We start from the raw sequence: 18,555 nt of genomic DNA, 5'->3' as shown, positions 1-18,555 counted from the left end.
ATCTGGCTCCCATTTGGGAGGTGGTTGGAGAAAAGATTCAGCTCTTGTTCCATTCCTGGGCTGAAACAACAGAAATCAGAACTGACGGGATATTAGAAGCTAGAAATAAAAAACAACTATTAGATCACCCAGCCCATCACCTTGAAGCCAAAGCAGAAGTGTTGTGTTATTGTTATGTACATTTGTTAGTGTTTCATCCAGGATCGTTTTAAAGTTAAAGATGGAATGGAGAAGTTCTCCGGTAGGTGAGATGACAGTCCTGAAACAATTATGCAATTTGTCTCAGGTTGATGAAGCTGCACTTTTGAAACGTTACAGGCAAGGTTGGCTGATGGAAATCACTGATAGCCTGGACCACTGCATTGCTCAGCTCAGGTATGGCTCATGAAGTGCTGTGTTTGAACCTATGTGCTAAATCCTGCTCAAGGGCTGAAGTAACCGCAGCAGCCCTTGCAATCCCCCACATGGGTGTGCGGGGGAAGGATTATAGGATATCTCTCCTCATATCACCTCTGCTATTAAATGAGGTAAATAAGAAGAGAATCAGGCCCATCTTTTAGAAATTCAACTCATGAATTCCCTGTCTTGTTATTACTCCATAGCTCCCTTACAGAATCTGGTGTGAAAAGGATGAGCTAGGTGAAAGTATAAAATCTCCATATTGGGATGTGGATTTAAAGAATATTGTTGAGGTTTTTAAGTGAAAGGAACGGTATTTGGCTTGTCCGGCACCTTAACCTGTTCAGTATTAACAGCACACTCTGAGCTCTGTTTGCTCTGAAACTCTTTCAGGCAGAAAGTCTGTCTAAATAAGAACACTGGCTCTTCAGTGCATTGTCCAGTTCCTGGTAAAGTGTAATCTTGTATTGCTTATGCACCTAGAACTCCCAGTCTACTCACGGAATCCCGCTGCAGCATAAGGATCCTCTTGTAGGTTTAGGCTGATAATGTTCATAACCTGTCTTCTGTTGGAACCCACATATATTTTTCTCTGCTGTTTTGAGAGACTGCTTTGATTGTTTATGTGCAGTTTGTAAACTGCAACTATCCAGATGATGAATTTTCTTCATCCATTTCCATTTTTACTCTATTATAGAGATGCAAGAGAGAATAAAATTACCCTCAGTTTGGGCTACCATGGGAATGTGGTAGATCTTTGGTAAGTACCAGATGGTGGATGGCACTTTTCCTTGTTAGTTAGCCTGGAACAATGTCCAAACTTGTAGATAAAGGGAATTGTCCTTCAAACCAACCATTGAAGCTGCATCTTGACTCTTGGAGGTAAATCTGGTGTCCAAATTCCAAATTGGGGAATTACATTTTGCCGACCAAAGTACCCCTTTTAGGCACAAATGGATAACTTTGGCTTTGGAAAGAAAGAACAAAGGTAACAAAACACAGAGCTGTGTCTTAAGATAATTTGTTGGTAATCAGAAACTAGAGAATGGTGTCTTAATGAAAGACAGTCCCTTGGTAATCAGAATATTGGGAATAGAAAATTTGCTGCTTTTGTGGCGTGATCCAAAGCCCATTGAAATCCATGACAAGCATTATTTATTCTTATATCAGGCATCCACAAACAGATGTTGCCAATCCAGGATATCCTTGTAATATTCTAAAAAAATCTTTAGGGATATTCCTGAGAACTCCTAATTGGCACTGTTGATGCTCACAAGGAATATAACTATGAGGTGATGTTTGTAATGGCAGCCACCAGACAAGCAGTCTATATATTATCTTTCCTATCCATAGGGAGAGGTTTGTCTATGAACTTGATACAACAGGAGAACAGCTAGTTGATCTTGGATCTGACCAAACCTCCTGTCACAATCCGTTCAGTGGAGGATACTACCCCGTGCAGCTCAGCTTTGAGGAGGCAAACCAGCTCATGTCTACCAATCCAGGGAGGTTCCGTACCCTTGTGCAAGAAAGGTAAACAATTACCTGATTCATAGATTCCAAGGCTAGAAGGGGCCACTGTGATCATCTTGTCTGACCTCCTGCATAACAGAGGCCATAGAACTTCCCCAAAATAATTCCTAGAGCAGATCTGTTAGAAAAACAGAAAATCCAACCTTGATTATGCAGGTTTGGTCGCTAAACGTTTCTAGGCTCAGTGTTTATTCTGCTTCTCCAGTGACCAGATTCTGGTCTTCCCCATAATAAGGTTCATAGAATCAGTGGGTCAGATTCTGCTCTCAGTTCTCTCAGTGTAAATCTGGAGTAATGCCATTGAAGTTACACTGGTTTAACTCTTAGGGCTGGTCTACACTGGGGGGGGTTCGATCTAAGATACGCAACTTCAGCTACGCAAATAGCGTAGCTGAAGTTGAAGTAACTTAGATCGAATTACCTGGGGTCCGCACGGCGCGGGATCGACGGCCGCGGCTTCCCCGTCGACTGCGCTACCGCCACTCGCTCTGGTGGAGTTCCGGAGTCGACGGTGAGCGTGTTCGGGGATCGATATATCGCATCTTAACAAGACGCGAAATATCGATCCCGGATAAATCGATTGCTACCCGCCGATACGACGGGTAATGAAGATGTACCCTTAGCTCCTGTGGCGTGACTGCTTTCACACAGGTGTAACTGACATAGAATCGACCCCACAGATTCTAGAGAGGGAAACGGCCTATCAGATTGTATAGTCCCTCTACCTGCCATTGCAGGGTCATTCCCTGTTGTATATGAACTAAGGTCTGAAAATATCTTCTTGGATCTATCAGAGGGGTAGCCGTTGTTAGTCTGGATCTGTAAAAAGCGACAGAGTCCTGTGGCACCTTATAGACTAACAGACGTATTGGAGCATAAGCTTTCGTGTGTGAATACTCACTTCATCAGATGCGTGTAGTGGAAATTTCCAGAGGCAGGTATAAATATGCAGGCAAGAATCAGTTTAGAGATAAGGATCTAATAGATCTTCTTGGATCTATTTCAATGATGTATTGGGCTTTGTAGCCTATGTAAGGTATCTAGCATATGAGTTAGTTGTTATTAAACATTGAGAGCAGAAAATAAACAACACCCTTATTCTGTATCATTTCCAGGCTTGCTAGTAGCTTCACTGATTGGTTAGGAGCAGGGAACAGTGCTACTGTTCTTCACTAAAACCCAGCAGGTGCTTGCAGTTACATAGGTTCTTTGGCTCGAAGTGGTATCACTCTTCACTCCTGTTGTTCTCCTTCCTCTTGGAAACACTCCTGCTGAAGAGGTTTTTCCCATCAGAGGTTAGAATTTGTGTTTGTCATCTGGTTGGCTTTGGTCCAGGGGCCAAAAATGATGATTTCAGTCTCCCAGGTCTTCATTTTAGATGCTGTTCTGAGGGCGATGCTGTGTGTAACAGCAAAGCTAATTTCCAGCGGGACCTTTTCGTAAGAAGCAGAATAACTTAGGGACCCTGATCTCATTGCTTATGCATTGGTGTAATTCTGTTGATTTCTGATTTACACTATTGCAAGTGAGATTAGAATCGGGAGCTGTGAAAACAAGCAGTGAAAAAGGTACTCTCGAGAATAGGCCTAGGGCCTGATTCTCTTCTTAATTAGCAATTTAATTCCATTGTCTTCACTCATGATATATACCAGTGAAAGCAAGAGGAAAATTAGGCCTCTGTATTGGCCAAGGGATGGACTAAATAATCTACTGGGGTCTTTTTAATCTCTGTTTTTTGTGATTCTGTTGTAGTCCAAGAAACAGGTGGAAACTGCAGCCAGTTCAAAATAGCCCAGACCTTGTGCATGCTTTGAAGGGAAAAAGAAAAGGAGCAGAGAATTGCAAAGATCTCCAAGGAAGGGGTCAGAGAGGGCTGAAGCAGTTTCATTAACTTCCTGATTTTTGATCTGAAACCAAGTTAGCAAATGACTTTGCTGGAAGAGGACTTTATTTTTGAGACCATTACAAATGTAAGAGCCCCCGCTGTATTGATTTTGAGCCTTTGCCAGTTGCCGGGGTTTTTCAGTCCATAACCACCAGCACTAGGAATTAAGGAATGAGGTTACAAAGATTAGTAGTGGCAGCTCTCTTGCTGCCTGAAATTTTTTAGATCTCTGTTCCAGAAATAGGGAAGAGACAGTGATGGGAGTTGCTCACATTATATAATGGTCTGAAGTTACTTGGCCTTTAGTTGGTTTACCTTATCACTGGAAACTGCCAGCTCTGTGCTAGGAGGCAGTCTCTAGCAGTATCACCTTCTGCAATTTTTCCTGTTAGATCTCAAGAGCTGTGTTGGCTTATTATTTGGATGGGAGACCTTTGGGAAGTACTGTTGTTAATTTAGGAGGTGGCACTCTTCACCCTGGCTCTTAACCTGTGTCACAGGTTGTTGTTAGCAGGTATGGTGCTGAGACAGGAGGTCTCTTCTGGATAACCCATAAAACCAAGCGCCTGATCACTTGTGGTCATTAAAGATCCACTGGCAGTTTTCATAAGAGTATGGGTGATAACCGGGCTGTGTCAGCCAAATTCCTATTCAGGTACAATAACCACATTCTGCTTCTCTGAATTCATCTCTGTAGTTTCAGCTAGTTAAGATACTATTCTTCACTTCCTCTCCTGAGCTGTTGGGCAGTATTGCTGTGTGCTGTTAAACAGCTGTTGTGTTCCAACCCAGAGGTGGCTGCATTTCTGAGCTGGATGAGATGACTCCTGTGTGTTACTTATCCTACCTCACAGTGGTGTTGTGAGGTTCACTTAATATTTGTAAAGCATTTGGAGAGCTTGGGAAAACGGGTGCTAGAGAAGTGGAAAGTATTTTTATTTGGTGTCTGGTGGGCTTAGAACATGAGTTGATCTTGAGTCTTTCAAAGTCATCTATCTCACTCTCCCCACCTTTTCACAACCCAGGCCATATTAGCAATGCTAGGGCGTTCCTGACATTAACCTTTTATATAAGTGAATGAATCTCAGAGCTAACTTTCTGCCTTTTTATTTTCAGTCTGAGGAGACAAGTGGCTGCTATAAACAGGCTGTCTGATAAGGGCATGTTTTTTTGGGACTATGGCAATGCTTTTCTCTTGGAAGCTCAGAGAGCCGGTGAGTAGATGCTGGCTTTCCTAGATGTAACCAGGGCACTTCTCTCCTTTCCGGCAGGTAAAATATAGTTCATTCCCTTTGTTAGAACAGGTCTTCCAAATAGATTGTATCAGTAGGAGTCAGTCCTACCTGGACGTTAAATTGGTGCCATTCTTTTTCTCATGAAGGCTAGTGGTGTTGGGCTTTATTCTGTAGTGTTTGTTTCTGATTTTCAGAGGTGCTGAGCCCCCACAGCTCCAAGTGAAGTCAGTGGGAGAAACGGGTGCTCGGCACCACGGAAAAGCTGGCCCTTTGTTTTTAAAGTAACAGCGCGGACTTTTTTGAGGGGGTCATTGAGAAGCAAAGTCTCAGTCTTTCCTCAAAGGAGAAAAATAAAATACACATTTTTAAAGTGTCCTCTAATTTCACATCCACAACTTTGCACCCAATGCTGGGCACAGATGATGGACTCCAGCGGCCAAGCTTTCGAAAGACAAGCCTCCATTCTGTTGGCACAACTTGCGCCAGCAATTGAACTGTGGGTACCAATCTGGGTACTCGTACCTCCATTCTACACAAGGTAACAGCATCCCAGTCTGCAATTTTCAAAATAAGGCCCTAATCCTGCAGCTGCCTCTGTGTGAGTGGATTCCTATGCAGAGCCCCACTGGTGCAGGGATCTGCCTATGTGGAGGCATTTGCAGGATCAGGGCCTAGGATTATAATTCCCCTCTCCGTCCCATCCCTCACAATGCTTATTTTTTATTTAATGTCCCTCTCCATCCTGGACAGGAGCGGGTGGCAAATGTTACAGTTCCAGATGGCCCCGTTGCCCTTAAACTCAAGCCCACCAGAGATTTACAAGGGAATCTTCTAAAGCCTTCTTAGCATTGCAAACAGACCCTTGCGGTTTGTCAGGATGCAGATCAGACAAACTGAAAGTACAAAGAAAATGTAGCAGACATCTGCCTTTGTTAGGGGTAGAATATATTGCTCCAGATCCTTAACTGGTGTAAATCAGTCTAGCTCCATTGAAGTCAGTGGAGCTATGCCGGATTACACCCGCTGAGCATCTGGCCCAATATATTTCCTTCACCAAACCTGATCTTCAAACTAGGTTGTGTGAATGGTAGGGCATCAACATTTAAAAAGCACTAGTGATTTTCATTGTTAATCATTTTGTAACAGAAAATGTCTCAGGAGGCAGCCTCAGGAATTCTATTTTTAGTCCATTGCCTCTTAACTATCAAAATGAAAAAGCTGCTAGGACATCTCCATGCAGAATGGTTGTTTAAAATATATGAACAAGGAACATGTTTAGACCACTTAAAATGTTTGGGGAGGGGACTCCCCCTTCTACTGTGACCCCTGCACAATGTACAGTAGCTGTAAAAGTCCCTTGGCCAGCCAAGGAAAAATTTCTCTGGTTCAGGCACTGTACTGACCAGCCATATGCTGATCTATGAGGTCCCCCTGCTTTAAGAGGCAGGGCTAAGGGTGGGACAAACATTCTAAGCTGCTCTGTGTTACAGAGCTAGTGGTAGGCACATAGCTAGCCTACCTTTGCATCTCCCATCCTGAGATACAAGCCTGGCTGGGGCAGGTTCTGCCCCCGGAGCAGCCTAGAATTGGAAGGGCACAAAAGTGCCTTCACTCCTTCCCCTGGGGCTGTGAGTTTTGTGGTGCAGCACAAAATCTCACCCCAAGGGCTTCGGGTCACTTTTTAAGCCTGCCCTGTTGGTGATGGAGGATTTGGCAAGGGTATTTGCTTTTCTTTTACAAGCTGACATTTTAAAACTAGAAAATAAAAAATAAGCAATTAAAAAAAAATAAGGAAAAGAAAGCACTAGGGTCAGCTTTGAGGATGTCTTGGGAGGTGGCTTCCACAAAATACAGGACCCGGTGAATATCATTAATTTGTTTGGTTGCATTCAGCTGCTGTTGCCACTCATTTATTCCCAGTTTTCTTTCTTCTAACAAAAACATTTAAAACAAATAGAAGAAATGGTGAGAGATTTTAAGAGAATTTCTCTTGGAGCCTGAAATGTTAAGTCCCAGGAGAGCATAGTGTTTCTAAGGCGGGGAGAAGCCAAGGTGGGCCAGCTGTGTCAGTTTGCTTCTCTGCTCTGGTTTAATTTAGAGCAACCTGTATTGCTTCCCTTGAGGGAAATCCCTTAGAAAGGAGGAAGGGGGAAGAAATCACCGACGTCTACCTATAGATTTCTCCTGCCTTTTTCAATTTAGGGAGGGGGTTGCTCATCCCCACGGTATGAGCTGTGTGACTTTCCGCAATCATCGGTGTATACAGGAGGCCCTGGCCTTCCATACAGAAGCCTTTGTCTGAAAGTTGATTCTGGGACCCTGTTCCCTCTACCCATCAAGCTCTCTGGCAGAGCAGCTCCAATGGAGGACTGCCCTGGCCACAGCTGCCTCCATCATTCCCTTAAAAGAAGATCCTCTGCTGCCCACCACCCTCCCCAGGTCCACCCAGTCCCCACCCTTCCTTTCACACAGCACCCCTGAGTGGGATCTAGGAGAAGGAAGGTGCCATCAAGCAGAGGTCTGACCCCCTTTTTCGGTGTGGCAGGGGAAGACCTGTGCAGGCAGGGATGCAGTCATGCATGAACTCAAGGGTACAATCTGGCCCGTTTGTAGCTGTTCTTCTCATCAACTAATCTGCATTTAAAATCCTTTTGCAGGTGCTGATGTCGAGAAAAGAGGAGCCAATAAAATTGAATTCCGATACCCTTCCTATGTTCAGCACATTATGGGGTATGTTGGAAGGAATAGATAAATTGGGGCAATGAGCTGTTTCCATTTACTGTAGAAGTAGAATCCTAAACTGGACTGCTTTTTAGGAGAATATCCAAAAAATATGTTAACTTGGAGACCCCACTTACAGGGCCAAATCCTACCCAGGCCCATCGAAGAGTAAAATGGTGGTGATGGGGAGGGGCCTTCAGCAATGAATTATCTAAGACATCCCATCATGTCTTGGTTCTATGTCACTTGCACTAGTATTACTGTTGTGTGGGCCACGTGCTCATTTGCACTGGAGCAGTGCCCAGCGTGGCTAGGAAGAATGTGTGTATGTTGGAGCAATGTAAAACAACTGGAACACGGCCAAGAGTCTGACCTATGGGCTCTGTTGACTTCACTGTGGTGACTCCGGATATACATCGGTGTGATATCAGAATCAAGCCTATGGGGACAACTCGTATGCACTAAGGCAAGCAGGACTTGGCCCTTAACAGCTCAGTAATTCTGGAAGACATTTATATATATGTAGAAAGCAGAGTTGGCATTGTAGTGGTGCCCTGATGGTTTATGGCTGTATACATAGATTTGCCACCTCTCACTACCCTGGGGCGAGACTGATTCCTTTTGGATTAGTGGCACAATTAGGGTGGCCACTCATGCATTCCTGGAATATTAGAAATACCAGTACTTCCAGGAACGGCATGAGCCTGCCCCTGCTGCTGTCACCCTTTCCCCACTGGCATGACCTTGGTCACACATCCAAATCTGGCCCTTTCTGCTCAGGCTGGCCCCTCGTCTGGTATTATACTGGACAGTCCTGCTTTTCTAGGGTTTGTCCCCTATCCAGTACTCCGACAAAACTGGATGTGGTTTTGTCCAGTACCAGATGGGGGACGCCATTTTTAAAAGTGCGCTGCTCCGCCCCCACTGGCGTGACCTCAGATGCGCAGTGCATGTGAGGTGCACGCTGCATGGAGGTTGCCATTTTTAAGGGCATGTCACTCCACCACTAGCGATATGACCTTGGATGCATGTTGCATGCGAGGTCACACCACACAGGGGGAGCCATTTTTAAGAGCACACCACACACGGGGCAGGTCACCCCGGCGGGGTCTAAGCAGCACACTCTTCAAAAGGGCATCCCTATCTGGTAAACAGGGCCGGCTCTAGGCACCAGCAAAACAAGCTGGTGCTTGGGGCGGCACATTTTTAGGGGCGGCATGGCCGGCGCCAGAATGCCGCCCCTAAAAATGTGCCGCGGCCGCCCTAGCTCACCTCCGCTGCTGCTGCCTGGGAGGGAGGGGGAGATCCCGAGTGGCTGCGGGGCGCGAAACAGCGGTTTCGCGCGCCGCTGCTCCCCCTCCCTCCCAGACTTGAGAGCCTGGGGGGAGGAGGCAGGGCTGGGGATTTGGGGAAGGGGCGGAGTTGAGGCGGGGCTGGGGGTGGGGTAATTAAAAAACGGGGGGGGGGGGCGGCCAAAATTGTTTTTGCTTTGGGCGGCAAAAATCCTAGAGCCGGCCCTGCTGGTAAAACCACATCCAGTTTTGTCTGAGTATGGATAGGGAACAAACCCTAGAAAAGCAGGTTTAATACCGGCCGAGAGGCCAGCCTAAGCACAATGGGAGCAGAAAGGGTCAGATTCTCTGGCCTGCTAAGTGCAATGTAAGGTAGAATGCTACCAAATCAGACTTCTCCACTCTCTTCCATGGATGGGTACATTTACACCCACTTTGCATTCACTTTCCATAGCTGTAAATGATGAGACAAGGGTGCAAGAGAGAGGCCGAATCACTCTGTAAATGATTACAGGTTCATCTGTGGACATTAAAACGAGGACCTGGGTGCTCCTCTCACACTGGAGTAAATCAGGTACCCTGGTGTAAGGAAGGAGAGAGCCAGGCCTCCAAGATCTTGTTTTATGAAAGGAGCTCTGGTCAACTGGGGAACACCCTTGTTTGATTAACTGCCTTGAGTTTTCTATCAAAGGCTGTGAGCACTAAAGTGTGGTTGTGATTTTCCCCCACACCAGCTGATGTCTTGGTGAGACAGCATTGTTTAAATTCTGGAATAATGGTCCCAAGTGCTTTCTGTTTAGATTAGTTTGTTTGAAATATTTAGAATTCTTCCATCTTCAGTTAATGAAAGAAAAGCATTGCTAACTGCCAGGGTAAATCAGACAGGAATTTCAACTATCTCTTAATGAAACATGTTCTCTTCCAGAGACATTTTTTCCCTGGGATTTGGACCATTCCGCTGGGTTTGTACTTCAGGTGACCCACAGGATCTGGCTACCACTGACTTAATCGCCACATCAGTGCTCGAAGAGGCTATACATCAGGGAGGTAGGATGTCAATTCTTTTTCTGTCATAAAAGGTGCATGTTTTGTGAAGAATCGGGTGCAATCAAAGGAGTTTACTGTGTCTTTCAGGCGAGACCTGAAAAACCAAGCTCTTGTCTGCTCCACATAGGTATTAAAGTCAGCAAGGAGTGCAGCCAATATTTATGACTTACAAGCACTATTTAGGGGGTTTATGGAGCCCAGGGCTGCTATTAGATGCCTAAACTGCAGCTGTGACTAAGAGCACTATTTCCCAGCTGCCTATGGTATGGATTTTGCTGCATCTATCCATGCCTTTGTCAGCTTGAGACTCCGCTAATAATAATACACCTCTACCTCGATATAACGCTGTCCTTGGGAGCCAAAAAATCTTACCGCATTATAGGTGAAACCGCGTTATATCGAACTTGCTTTGATCCACCTGAGTGCGCAGCCCCACCCCCCTGGAGCACTGCTTTACCGCGTTATATCCGAATTCGTGTTATATCGGGTCGCGTTATATCGGGGTAGAGGTGTAGTAGTAATACCTAGTTCTTATTTAGAGTTTTTGATCAGTAGAGCTCAAAATGCTTCACCAAGGAGGTCAATAGTATCCCCATTTTACAGATGGGGAAACTGAGGCACAGTGTGTTGATGTGGCTTGCCAATGGTCACCCAGCAGGCCAGTGGCAGAGCCAGAAATAAGATGCAGGTCTCCTGAGTCTAGTGCTCTAGCCAGTAGCCCAGTAATGCACTCAACCTGGGGCTAGGCCTTGAGAACTGGAGGCTAAAGCTTGGGTAGAATGAAGTAGCCTGCTTATGTCAAGAGTATATGACACCAGTGCTCTAGGAGCTGCACTGGCTGTCTGTAGAATTCAGGAGGATGGTCTTAAAACCAGAAATAGCTTGAGAACAGTCTGCTTAAAAGACCACCTCTCACCCAGCATATGTGATGATGCAGTTAAAGTCATCAAAGGTGCTCAAGCTGAAGGCAGTTCCCTCAATTTAACTGAGGCCTGGTCTACACTACGACTTTAATTCGGATTTAGCTGCTTTAATTCGAATTAACGCTTGACCCGTCCACACAACAAAGCCATTTAATTCGAATTAAAGAGCCCTTTAATTCGATTTCTGTACTCCTCCTCGACGAGAGGAGTAGCGTCAAAATCGGTATTGTTAATCCGAATTAAGGTTAGTGTGGCCGCAATTCGATGTTATTGGCAATTAGATGTTATTGGCTACCCACAATGCAACGCTCTGGAAATCGATGCTACTACGGTAGCTTGGACGCACACCACCGAATTAATGGTGCCTAGTGTGGCCGAATACATTCGAATTTATAAAATCGGTTTCCTAAATTCGAATTATATAAATTCGGATTAATCCTGTAGTGTAGACATACCCTGAGAGGGAGCTGCTGGCAGGGCACTCTCTATGAGGGCCCTTTGACTCTAGAATTCACTTCCCTCCTTGGTCTGCCTATCCCCAGATATGTTAATCTTCTGGGCATGCAGGAGTGGCTTTGAGGCATTTGTGAATGGGACTGCAGTGAGGTAGGGGAGTGCTACTGCTTTGTGCTGAAGGGTTAGTTCCTTGCATGGAACATGAATGATATTGTGTGATGTCATTTGTGTCATGGCACCCACAGCTTTAGGCGATGGGCACCTTTGGGGTTTTATGAACTGAAATAGAGGCCAGGGATGCTGATGTACCTCTTTACCCCCAGGTGGTTCCACCAGGTTGTGTGTGAGGCCCACAGGTGGGACAGTGTTAGGGAGCCCTGTACATCTGCTAGCTATACCATACCTGTTATTAGGATAAATGCACACAACATTGTTGTCTAAAGCTGTCCACCTGGCACCTTTCGTGAGCATTAAATGCATTAAAGAAAATGATCAAGGTAAGTCCTCACTGGGATGTGTTTATTGCAGAAAAACAAAAAATGCATTTAAACCAGTAGTTTAATTTCTGTCTGGGCCTCAAGCTGATCTCCAGTTTTGTGGGTGCAACTTTGTGGTGAGAATTCAATTTGGCCTCAATTATCTGCACCTGCCCTTCCACCCATTTGGAATCCTGACTACCTGATCTGTGGTTGCAGTTTTGGTGGCAAATAATTTTTTCCCATCGTTTTCCCATGCAGGCCTGTACAATTGGCAGCTATTTTTGAAAATATTGGGCCTGATTCTACTCTCACTTTTATACAAAGTCTGTCTATCTATCCATGGTACTTATCTGGTCCCCCTGCACTGTAGTATCTGAGCACCTCACAATCTATGAATGTGTTTACCCCTACAACACCCCAGACATGGGGCAGTACTATTGATACCTTTTTACAGATGAGGAATTGAAGTACAGAAAGACTAAGTGACTTGTCCAAGGTAAGTCTGTGGCAGAGCAGGGACTTGAACCCACGTGTCAGGCTAGTAACCTAATCTCTGATGAATAAGGCTACTATTTTTTCATGGAGGTCGTGGAAATCACAGAATCCGTGACTTCCAGTGACCTCCGTGACTTCAGCCCGCGGCCAGGGCCGCCCAGAGGATTCAGGGGGCCTGGGGTCTTCGGCGGCAGGGGGTCCCCGCCGCCGAATTGCCGCTGAAGACCCGGCACTTCGGCGGCGGGTCCCGGAGTGGAAGGACCCCCCGCTGTGGGTCTTCAGGGCACTTCGGCGGTAGGTCCCAAGGCGGAAGGACCCCCCGCCGCCGAACTGCTGCCGAAGACCCGGAGTGGGAGAAGCTCTGGGGGCCCGGGCCCTGCAAGAGTTTTCCAGGGCCCCCGGAGCGAGTGAAGGACCCCACTCCAGGGACCCTGAAAAACTCTCGTGGGGGCCCCTGTGGGGCCCGGAGCCTGGGGCAAATTGCCCCACTTCCCCCCCCCCCCCCGGCAGCCCTGCCCGCGGCGGCCGGGAGCTGCAGGGTTCCCCCGCCATGGGTTGGGGTAACCCGGAGCTCTGAGCTGCTGTGGGCGGCGGGGGGACCCCAGAGCTCCGAGCCGCTGCAGGTGGCAGGGGGACCCCGGAGCACCAGGCGGTGGGGGGACCCCGGAGCTGAGCTTCCTATTTTGTCATGGATACTTTTAGTAAAAGTCACGGACATGTCATGGGCTTCCGTGAATTCTGCTTTATTGCCCATGACCTGTCCCGTGACTTTTACTAAGAATATCCATGACAAAATCTTAGCCTTACTGATGAATCATGCCTCTGTCCTGATTCGCACTAAGCAGAGAGCAGAATCATCCCCTTACGTTTCATCCAGCTTTTGAATACCTTGCTCCTCTATTTCCAGACTACCCCCCCCCAGTGCTTCCACACTACCCCGCCCCAGTGACTTGAGCTCCTAACCCTAAAAACTGCCTACCCCATTCTCTTGACCCCAGATCAAGTATTATATTTTCAGCTTTGCTTTTCTCCAGAACATACTGTTGTTATTAAAAGCTGCCAAGGCCAGCCTCCTGGCACTACGCTGTTAAGACAGTCTGTAAGAGGAAGGATCATAGAATCATAGAATATCAGGGTTGGAAGGGACCTCAGGAGGTCATCTAGTCCAACCCCCTGCTCAAAGCAGGACCAATCCCCAGACAGATTTTTGCCCCAGATCCCTAAATGGCCCCCTCAAGGATTGAACTTGCAACCCTGGGTTTAGCAGGCCAATGCTCAAACCACTGAAAATCAAGGCCATTTTTAAGGGCATCAGAATCTAAGGTTTCATTTCTTTTTTTCCTCTTTTAATGTTTTTGCTTTTTGCATGAACACCACCATTGGGATGTAATCAGAAAAATGTGAATCAGGAGACCTCTGACTCCTTCCAGAATCGTTAGACTCTTGTGGAGATAAAAAGTAGCATTTCTGGGAAATGATGTGCCAACCTTCTATAGTTTATATTTCACACATGCTTAAGCATGGTGTAATAGGCCTTGCTAGAGGAACTAAACTGTTATCTTCCCATAACATACACCCAGCACTATGGCCTTATCCACCCTTCACAGGTCTGAGTTACTGAATAAGGGCCTAATCCTCCAAGGTGCTGAATGCCCTCAGTTCTCATTGACTTCAGCGGGAGTGGAGGGCACTCGGCACCATCTTAGTGTGGGATGTTTTTCAATACCGTGTTATGTGTGAATTACATCCATCAAAATAGTTAAGTCAGATTTTCAAAAGTGGTCCATACCCAGGAGCTCCCATTATATACAATGAGTGCTGCTGGGCACTGAGTGTTTTTTAAAAATCTGGCCCATCATGCTTGTCAAAATGGAGTGAGATCTGGTGCTGTACAGACGTGCCAAAACCTGTGGGGGAAAAAACGCAGAAATTGGGCTTGTTTTTGGCTTAATCGGCTTGTGGGTTGCTTGTTGGCTAGTTTTTGGCTTGTAGCTTGTTGCTTCTTTTTTTTTTATCAGCTCCCGGCAATCAGGGGCAAGGGGCAAGCAGGGGCAAGGGGGGAAGAGAGTCAGGTGTGCACAGCAGGCCCACTACAGTCCCAGCCTGCACGCCGGGGGGATCTAGTCACATAGAGTGTTGGGGTTCTTAGGGATTGGCTTGTTTTGAAATGGGATTAGCTTGATTTTTGTCTTATTGTGAAAATTGGGGTGCTTATTTATCGCATGAAAGTTGGCAACTGTGATGCTGTATTGTGTACTAGGGCAGCATAAATACACAACAACTTATCAGGCATGTGATTCATTCTCCAGTCATTTTTTCCATCCCAGAATGAGCCGACACATGACATTTGAATGTTTCACACTGTGTATATACAAAATTAATTGAATATTGTGTAAGTATATGCATATGAGTGGTGTGTGTGTGTATATATGTGTATATATACACACACACACACACTCACACTAATGCATGGAAAGGATATGGGAAAGCACCTCTTACAGGGAGTAAAGGTATTGGAATGCTATTTGTATTTTTACATTGATATAAAAATGGTATTTTAAAACCCAGCAGATGGAAGCAGACTTGGGGGCAACTCTGTTATTGGATTTTCTGTTGTGCTTGGCAAAGCAATGGACAGAGGAATTCAGAGAGAAATTAAAACTGAACTTGAATGGAAAATGCACCTAATAAACACAGCGTTTCATGGATTCCAGTTTGACCTCCCGTGTTCTCAACTATTCTATTTGCTGTTCAGCCATTGTAAATATATACATGGCCTAAACCAAAATCCTGCATCTGGCCATCCCCTAACATCAGTCATATTCAAAAACTAAACCCAGATTTGAATTTTACAGAATGCAAAGGGTTGAACCAAAAGATGGGAGTCCAACATCCTGAATTTTGGGGAATTTCAAATTCAGATCAGGACTTTCAGTCTGGACTCATCTCCAATTTTAACCATTCTTCCCTTTTTGAGGAGATTTTTGCTGTTTAAAATCTGTGAACCCACAACACAGGAGGAGAATGGTTTAAAATCCTCTAGGGACTTTGCGTATTACTGCGTATTATTGTGTATATTTCCATGCTTGACCTGTAAAACACTTGTGACACATGCTGGGAAACTTGACTTCTTTGGATCAAGGCTCAAATGGCAGTGAGATAGTAATAACTAATTTAAATGAGGAATTTGCTCACCACCGTAGTCATAGTTTGACAGGGTTGGACAGCAAAAAATAAATTCAAACAAACAAGAGGACAGGGAATCAACTTCCTTGCTGATGAGGATTATTTTTGTAAGATCAGAATGTGCTTTAAAGCCTAAATAAAGACCAATATCTGTGAAATACCAGAAGCAACACAGTAGCCTGTCTGATTTAGGAACATATTCCTGAGAGAGATGGTCGGCAACAGTTTAACAAATGAGAGATGCATGGAGTTAGTCCAAGGTTGAGCCCCAGCGGCTCAAGAAGGAGCGTCAATACTTTCAACTCCAGGAGGTCAGATTTAATGAAAGGACACTATCCCCCACCCCCACAGAATGAACAGGAAATTCAACACTGGACACACCAACATTTAGAAAAGAGAGCCTGATAATGTGTTGGATTCTGTAGAAGGGTCAGATTTATTTAGCTGTCATATGTCCCAATAACCTTAGTTGAATGACAGCAGTTTTCTCAACTAGCTCCTCTTAAGGAAAAGTCCTGTAGAATTCAACAGAGAATGAGATCCTTTCTATAGGTTTATGTGAAGCCCTGGACTGAATAGAAAATTATACTCTATGGGATATTGTTTTAAAACTATTGAAAGGATCTCATTCTCTATTAAATTCTGTAGAATAATTTTTATAAACCCTTGTAAAACTTTAATAGTACCCTAAGGTTGTCATATCTACAGGATGTTTCCGTAACGGTTTTAAAGTTCAATGCAAGTCTTCTAGGAAAGGATGGTGCAAGCAGATGTTTCAGCCTTTATTCCTTGTGATGATAAGAGCTGACATATTAATCCCTGCTGCATAATTTAGAGGCGCTCATAGCCAACCCATAAAGCACTGACACTTCCTTACAGAATCATTAAAACAATCTTGCTTCTATCTCACTGCTAGTGCAGGCCTGCAGTAATGTATCTTTCCTATGCAGAAATGAACATATTTTACATTTCTCTTTCGCAATATATTAAACCTGATCTTCAATATCTGGCTCTTTCCTCAGTTTCTAGTTTGGCTGTGCATATTTGCCTGAATGTGCGCCTTGTGGAAAGACAGTAGTCTCAATACTCCTCACTTATCCCCATGAAGCCCCCTCTGGGGTCAGTTTCAGACCTCAGGAAAGTCTCTGGGCCAAATTCAGTGCTGATGGATATATTGGTATAAGTTACATGCCCATTGTAAGTTGGTGAGGAAATGGGTGTGAGCTGTATAGTGTAACATGTACTGATTTGGCATTCAGTGGGTGTGCAAATTCTTGTACTGTACTCACCACGGGGCAGAAGGAAAGGTATAATAGCAAAAACACCTAAAAGGAAGGTGCAAAATAAAGCAGCCCCTACTTTATTTTACACCTTTCCTCTCTTGTTAGTCGCTTATCTGCTATAGTTACCTTCAGTCTCATCAACATGATTTGTATTACAACCCCTCTCCCCCCATGCCAGACTGATGTATGCTACACTTCTTTGCCACTTACACTCATTTTCTGACCAACTTACACTCCACATGTAACTCACCCTTTCATTTCTGTTGCTGCTCAGTTGGGCCCAGTGACTTAAATGGAGTTACATAGATGAAAATGAGAGAATTTGCCCCAGTGGTTAAAACCATTGTACCAGATATGTTTTCAGATGCACATAAGCAACTCCCTTTGAGGTTCCATTGCTGGAAGTTCAAATTGCTAGAAGGAAATACTTTTTCACCCAGTGTGGAATTAGACTTTGGAACTAATTGCCACTGGGTATTGCTCAGGCCAATAATTTAGCAAGATTCAAAGAGAGATTGGACATTTATAGGCACAACAAGAATATTCAGAGTTATTGTAGTTAATGTGAACAAAAGTGTTGGAAACCCTCATGTGTCTGGGTTTAAACCAATACATTATAGATTTGGAAGAGCACTTCAGATTATCTGGAACATCTCATCCTACACCTTCCTACTGCAGGATTTCTTGTATCTTCTTCTAAAGTAACTGGAGCTGGCCACTAGATGGGCTGCTGGTCTGATCCAGTATGGCCATTCCTATATTCCTCTGTTGCACCTATGTTGAGAGTAGGATTTGACCCCTGGAGCTGTTTTATGAATTACGTAGTATTTAGAGCATGTTGCATTTATTTTTCTAAACCTTTTGGTTTCTTGGTTTCTCTTGCAGTCAGTGCATCTGTGAAGCAGCAATACCATGACAATATCCACTGGATTCGGGAAGCCGGGAAGCACAGCTTGGTAAATGCAAAGCCTCTTTCACACACGGCCAGACCAAAAAGCAGAAAAGGGGCCCCAGTGAAAACTCTGGCTCCAAACACTGTTCTTTCCACCCAGGGGTGTTTGAAATCTGATCCTAGCTCCAGATCCAAATGTTGTGAATGGCCCCATCTTCATAATGAACCAAACCAACACCTCACCCTCTCAACTTTGAGATGTTCAAAAACTGGGTCTAGAGCCAACTTTTGTGTCTTGAGTCCATCTCTATTTTTCAACAAGGCAACTTAGGCTCACAATACACTTTATTCATAACTAGCTTCCCCTGAGCTCCACTCCTGAAATCTGACCTTGAAGGAGCTGTCCTGTCCTGGGTTCTCCCCTTCAGGACTGCTGTTCTAGTCCTGTAACCCCTTTTTCAGGAGAAGGGGGGAAAGGGCTATTTCCTCCTATGGCATTGCATATTAGATGGAGTCTCTTTTTTTAAAGCACAGTTAAGCACCATAGCCAGTTAACCGCAGGCACTTCAGGATTCAAGCATGTGTCCTCCTCCCCCCAAAAGCTGGAAGCCAGACTAAAGACCACAAAGTAAGGGATGGATGGGGGCATAGCTCTATGTGAGACAGATGTTTGATGTTCTTTGTCTCCATATTTCTCTTCCCTTCCAGCCCACCGCCACCACCACCGGT

At 45.1% G+C, this 18,555-nt stretch overlaps 1 protein-coding gene across 1 annotated transcript in view; it reads left to right on the top strand.

Moving 5' to 3' along the window:
• UROC1 (urocanate hydratase 1) overlaps positions 1-18,555 on the top strand; it is a 70,866-nt gene that overhangs the window by 35,194 nt on the left and 17,117 nt on the right. The window contains exons 9-15 of the mRNA XM_065408136.1: positions 287-375; positions 1,097-1,159; positions 1,753-1,932; positions 4,934-5,031; positions 7,710-7,782; positions 9,991-10,112; positions 17,820-17,890. Coding sequence (XP_065264208.1) covers positions 287-375; positions 1,097-1,159; positions 1,753-1,932; positions 4,934-5,031; positions 7,710-7,782; positions 9,991-10,112; positions 17,820-17,890 — 696 coding nt within the window. The remainder of the gene's footprint in view (positions 1-286; positions 376-1,096; positions 1,160-1,752; positions 1,933-4,933; positions 5,032-7,709; positions 7,783-9,990; positions 10,113-17,819; positions 17,891-18,555) is intronic.

The sequence above is a fragment of the Emys orbicularis genome, chromosome 7 (genome assembly GCF_028017835.1).
Source record: "Emys orbicularis isolate rEmyOrb1 chromosome 7, rEmyOrb1.hap1, whole genome shotgun sequence".
NCBI classification, from domain to species: Eukaryota; Metazoa; Chordata; order Testudines; family Emydidae; genus Emys; species Emys orbicularis.
The sequence above is the reverse complement of the archived record's forward strand: the minus strand, read 5'-3'. Positions and strand labels throughout refer to the sequence as shown.